The sequence below is a fragment of the Pundamilia nyererei genome, unplaced genomic scaffold (assembly GCF_000239375.1).
Source record: "Pundamilia nyererei isolate P.nyererei 1_Seehausen unplaced genomic scaffold, PunNye1.0 scaffold00096, whole genome shotgun sequence".
Lineage (NCBI taxonomy): Eukaryota > Metazoa > Chordata > Actinopteri > Cichliformes > Cichlidae > Pundamilia > Pundamilia nyererei.
The window spans coordinates 1398006-1404344 of record NW_005187497.1 but is presented as its reverse complement, the minus strand read 5'-3'; the positions used below and the strand labels follow the sequence as shown (position 1 = coordinate 1404344).

General features: G+C 39.4%; 1 protein-coding gene across 1 annotated transcript in view; it reads right to left on the bottom strand.

Moving 5' to 3' along the window:
• LOC102194160 (cytochrome c oxidase subunit NDUFA4) overlaps nt 1–1631 on the bottom strand; it is an 8835-nt gene extending 7204 nt beyond the window's left edge. Inside the window, exon 1 of the mRNA XM_005740030.1 lies at nt 1413–1631. Within this exon, the coding sequence (XP_005740087.1) occupies nt 1413–1454 (42 nt within the window). The 5' untranslated portion in view covers nt 1455–1631. The remainder of the gene's footprint in view (nt 1–1412) is intronic.
• Nucleotides 1632–6339: the final 4708 nt, after the last annotated feature.

Below are 6339 nucleotides of genomic sequence, written 5' to 3'. Positions count from 1 at the left end.
AATCCAAGGTGCCAATTAACCAAATATCATAATAATTAAGAAATTATGCACTAACATGAAACTAGTCGTCTGCATGCGTTATCAATTAAGATTAAATGATTTCTCACCTTTCTTTATTATCCTTGTCAACACGTTGTCAAATGTGTTTCATCTTAATTATCTCCATATTTCTTGTTTGATCATCAATAGCCTGAAACCTAAAGATGCTGATTTGCATTTGTAAGCTAACGAGCTGAAACCAGTGAGTATTTCCAGTTTTGTTTTTTTTTAATCACAACTGAGCGTCAGTAGGATTGTAGTCAGTTTTCATCAACTAAAACAGACGTTTTCCTTGTGTATCTAGCACATGTTGTCTTACTCGTGTACTGCACAGTGTGCCCACGCTGCATGTTTTTTGTTTGCTTTTTCTCCAAGTAAGATCTTGATGAACTTGGCATAACCTTGAAAAAAGGTTCACGCTGTGCGCTGCACACACACTGTATCTTACTGCAGATGCCTCGCTTAGATCATCACTGAAGCGGCAGCACATATAAACACAAACAAAGCAGGTCAGCTTTGATCGCTGACACTCAAACAAACACCAAGAAAATAATGAAGACTGTCGTGTGCCGGGAGCTGTCCAATCCCCGGGTGCTGATCTCTTCATGTCGAGCCACGCAGCAGAGGGTTTCACCTTTCACCATCAGCCTGACCGATATAGGAAATGTTTTATGCTCGCTGGGGTTCGATACTGACGCTGCCCTTATTACTTTTCTGGTGCACTGCCAAGCCAACAACGTCAATCCTCAAATTTGGGTCAGCCCAGCACAGCTTTGAAGCAGAAAAAAAGACAGCTTCTGTGTCTTTCTTCTGCTTTCATTTTATTATGTCGGTAAAGCAAATTAAGATGCCAGCGTAATTATACACTGCCCCAGTACTTGTTTCAAACAAGTTGATCAGGAAAGGAGTTATAATTGTTGTAACAAAAGAATCCAGACTTTAAGGTCCACTTATTAGTTTTCTGAAGCTTTCTGTAATCTCTGAGCTGTCATCGTGAAATTGAAAGGGACTCAGTTACTAATTAATAACATTAGTATGTCTTGTAGACAGCATTTTACTGCATTTTTAAGACATAAGTTGTAGTTGCAAATTGGTATTCTAGTGCCACGCTTTAAGCTGCACAGTAACATATTGCTCTCAGCGGCGTCGAGGCAGTGTTGCACATTATTCATGCCATTTATACGGTTGGCTTCAAATGTATCTTCTTCTATCATTCTTCACTGTCATGTTTTCAGTTTTGTGTCTCTTTTTCAGTGACTTGCAGTTTAGAAGTGCAACTGTTAGCAAACACCAGTCTGAAATTACAGTCAGCTGTTTAGGCCTTGTTTATAAATCTCTGACTACATAAAAGATAAATGAATGACGGAACCTACCCCTGGATGTTTCTTCGCATGTTGAAACATGGTTTTAATCATCTTTATAAGTCTTCCACAAACAAATCCACCAAAAAAAAGACAGTTAAAGGCTGATGAAGATATCCATATAAGAGACTCTCTATCTCTGCAGATTATTACAAAGAGGTGCTTGCTAGCTTAAGTACAGTATGTTGGCCAGTGTGGCGAAACCTGTTGCCAGTCTATCCCGTCTCTCCACCCCCCCACCCGCCCTCATGTTGGATAAATGAGAGGGTCAGAGGCGAGTGGGAGGAGGGGAGCAGAGCGGGAGAGACAGTCCTAATCCACATAATGACATCTGTTGAGGACACTGTATGTTTCCACTGAGGCTCACTGAGTACTCTGTGTCCTAAAGTGTTTTGTTGTACAACAACAAAACTGCAGATTCTGAACACTTTTTTTTTTTTTGATGCAACAGATAGAGACATTTACCCAGACATTTCCTCCTGAAGGTGCAGCAGTAGTGTTGCTATAATAGATTCATGTTTAGACAGCACACCAACAATACAGCCATTGTGCTGGCTAGTTTCACAATGTATTGTCATTTCTGAAACGATGAGCCACTATTTTTATGGGTAGCCGTTACTCTTAAACTGTAAAATCATCCCTCGGTGGCCATAAAATTGTGCTGCTTTTGCAGAGCACCTTGTTCTGTGCGAAGAGGAGAGAAGAAACGGCAGAATCCAACACGTCCCTCGGGTCGAGACCTTTGTCCCGGACATGATAATGGCAATTGATTAGTCGGCGATGCAGCACTTGCAGACCTTACAGGTTTCTTAACAGCATTTTCCGACCTAATTTAATTAACATCAAAATGCTGTGCACTGCAAAATGTACAGGTCATTGCAATTACCTACTTAAGGTGCTATTTATCATGTGATACAGCAAAGTGGTTGCATTTTAAGCCACATTAGTGTCATTATTGTAATGCCAGACTAATATGTTGGTCAGTGGATCTACCACTATGCTACATAAAGAAGCATCTCAGCACTGTTTTATATCAGTTCTAACTTAGACCACCCTCATGAGGTTGGTTTGAGATGTCCGGATAATTAATTTTTTGATTTCAGTGAAATTTGATAGAAACATTCATAATTGCCAGATGATTTATTTTGAAATAGTGTTTCTGGTCAACACAGAATTGAAAGGACAAGCATGAGTTTTTGTTCAGATGTTAACAGTAGGCCTTGATACACATTAGTTCATTCAGGCCTAAAAGGTAGCTTTCCCAAACACAGGTTCTATTGCTGATTACTAAAACCTGGACTACGGAGTCTTGGACTTAAAACCACCTGTGCTAATCTGAATGAGTTGGACTGAGGTTGGATAGCGTTACACTCTAAAAGCTTAAAACCGTTTGGAACAGAAAAGGCAATGAAAACGATGGCACCGGATAAGCTCTGCTCTGAAAAAACTGTAGAAATCTATAGAATCTATGGGAAGAATTCATCGATTTCAGGTAACATTTGTTGGCTTCATCTTGTTACTTTTTTGTGAAATCGCTGAGATGGCATGATAGTAGAGGTCCTGCACATATGTTGAGGAAGAATATAACAACGAATTTAAAAAAAACTGCAGCTGATTTATGAAGAGTCTAAAACTGATGAAGGACCTACAAATAAGGACAGAGAATCAGCAGCCTTGAAGAACATAACAGATGATGACGATGATGATCAGATCAGGCATCATACGCACTTACACTAAGTATATGAAAACTTTCAACTTTGAAAATAGAAAAAGAAAATGCAAACTTTCAGTTGCTCCTGTGTCATCTGATATGAAATATGTTCTACTTTTAACTAATTCTACAAAATCATCTCTGTATGCAACTCATTAATACATCTGGATTATCAGACTGCTGCCGCGGGAGCTTGGCATCCACACTGCTGACGGTAAAACAGCTGTTGTGATAATGACAATGCAGCATCTTTAACGAATAAGAACTCATTTAATCAAATTGCATAAAAATGTCAGGAAGAATTTGTCTGGCTGGTGATGCTCACTGATCGTCATTAATATAGTGCAAGTAACTCATTGATCTTCTTTGACAAATGACGTTAATCTAAAATTAAACTTAACTCCTGGAGGTTTAATTTAGTCCTGGAGTAGCTCAAATTTGTCTTCAGGAAATCTGTTTAAATAATCCAGGACTAGGTTAAGTCTAGGTAACGGATGTCAAACATAAGGCCTGGGGGCCGGAATCGGCCTGCATTGTAGAGAAACTGAGACTTTCTGTTTAAATTCTTTTTTTCTTCTTTTTCTGATATTAAAATATCTCAGGAATTAAATGTTTAGTTAAATGTCTTTATACTGACAGAAAGGGCAGCTTTACTGGTCCAGCCCTCTTATGATACTACTTCAAGCCACAACTAAGAAAGCTGGTTTAAGTGGCTTCTGATTTAACACCAGTCTGGGAAACCACCCCATTATTTATTTATTTTTCTTACTCAAGTCCAAGTACTCAAATTGAGCTCGATGGGCCCTTTGTCTCAGAATTAGCTGAATGCTTGCAGCATTGAAGGTTTTCTGAGCATTGGAAAACTCTTTTAATTAACCTATAGTATAAATATTATAGCTGCCGTACTTCACCAGCCACAGGGTTGTTCACCTGTCTTTTCACCCATTCATCTATGTGAATGTGATTTATCTTGAGGGGAATTTCTTCAAATGTAGATTTGTGGTGGACATGGGTCAGGGTAACTGAGACCTCAAAGCCATCCTGGTTTTCTTTCTTATTTATATTATGTTTGAGACAAACATCCACTTGGACTCAAGGCTGGCCTGATGATAATTTGGTGGTTAAAGGTCAAGAACACTGTAACACACTATTCAAAAACATTTTTCTGTTCATTATTCATTAACTCAAGAACAGAATGAGAGTTGGAACCTGGTTGGAGGAAGAATACAGATGTTATTATAGTTTTAATTCGTCCTGAAATTCTGTATCAGTGCATCTACTGTAAAAGAAACAAGGATAACAGATCCTTCCATCCACGTGTCACGGCTCGGCTTGGACGCTACATAATTTGCCCCCATTTCCTGAACTTTTAACATGTTTACTGCATCAAAGTTGTGAAATATCTGGGATTGATTTATGCTCTTGTGCTTTCGTCCTGGAGTCTTGTGAGTCACCCTAAGTTGTTTTACCTGATGCTTGTCAGTGGAAAAGAATGCTATTTCTGTATACCACATGACAAAGGTAATGGGTGCAATTTTTCACCCAGCAAGGATAGAGAGATTGATGAAGGTTGATGGGGAAGGAAAGGTGTTGAACAAAAAGAGGTTGGGGGGGAAAATGAGATGCATTAAGACGAAAGAGGTGAGAGAAAAAGTCAATACATACTCCCCCTCCCTTATCAGTCTCTTCCATTGTTCCCCCTAACAGATTGCAAGCCGAGTGTTTATAATAAGAGGCAGACTGCAATATCCAAATGTTTCTCACTGGTGATATGTAGCTAAGAGAAAGGGTGGCTTTTAATGAGATTTTCTTTGTAAGAATGGATACAGTGGGATGGGTCTGACTTCAGTTTTGACCCTGCACAATGCTGGATGTGAATCTTGTGTCTGTATTTCTAGAAAAATGGCAAAAAGAAAAATTTATTTTTGTAGATAAAAATACTGGCACATATCCATAAAGTTCTTCATAACATCTGCTGTCTATTTGTTGCAAAAATAAAAGGTTAAAGTCCCAGTCATAGAGGACTAGAGGTGTGGGTAATCATGTGGCAACCAATCATCATGAGGGAAAAATATGTATTTCTTGACCAGTTGGCAAATGGTTGCTGAAAGACGATGGAAGCTCCTGTGTATTTTCCATGGAAGAGTCCAACTTTTCTGCAGCAACTGAGCTGTAGGGACTGTGAAAAGTGCAACACAAACTGGAAATGGAGAATTTTACCTTCAAAGCGAAAGTTGGAACTTTTTCTTTGAAAGCAAACGTTTTTTTCGTTTGTTTGTTTTTTAAATGAGAAATCTCCAAGCGACCATAGCAAGGCGAACACAGTACGCTCTTTGCAACCTGGCAATGGACTGTGATCTCCAAGAATCACATCCCTATCAGTCAGGGGATGTGCTTTTTTTTTTTTTTTTCCTCATGATTGGCGGTTGCCAGATTGGTGCTGATTGTTCTTGCTCATGTGACTGAGGCCCGAGATGCAAATCTACAGGCTGCCCACCCACTACATTCAAATCACAAGGTGCCACTCCTCCATGTGTGGTGAGATAGATGTTAGGCTGTCTTTTGTGCAGTATGTGCAGTAGATATAGATATACACTGTCTGGCTGGCCACGACATTAAAAACACTGACAGGTTAAGTGAAAAACATGAATCATTTCCACAAACCGCCAAACTTCGACATAGCTGCACACTGACAGTAACTGCAGATAATCCCCCAGCGAGATAATGCCTTGCACCGTATCGCACAATCAGCTTAGGTATGGTTGGAGGAACCCAAGCAAAAAGTCCAAGACACTGACCCAGCCTACAAACTCCCATGGCCTAAAGGATTAACCAAAAACACCACGCTAAGCTTCTTTGGAGTAAAGGGGTCCTACTCAACATTAATCAGATGGTTATAATGTTGTCGTCGAGCCGTGTATGTATGTGAATCATGTATATTAAAACAAGTATATATGTGCAATCAGTCTGGTTAGATATGAACCTGGAGCAAAAATGAAGCCATGCATCTGTTCAAATTTGAAGTGGAACATCTACAATGTCAAAAACAAATAAAAAAGAAAGTTTGTCATGTAATAAATTGTCCCATCATTTTACACATGGTTTAATACATTTGGAAACTCACTACTTTTCTCAGTGCTTTGCTCTCTCCACCGCTGCCTCTCACAAACAAACACACTTGGAGAAATACACACCATACTGCAGTAAGGTCATGTAACTTGACGCATG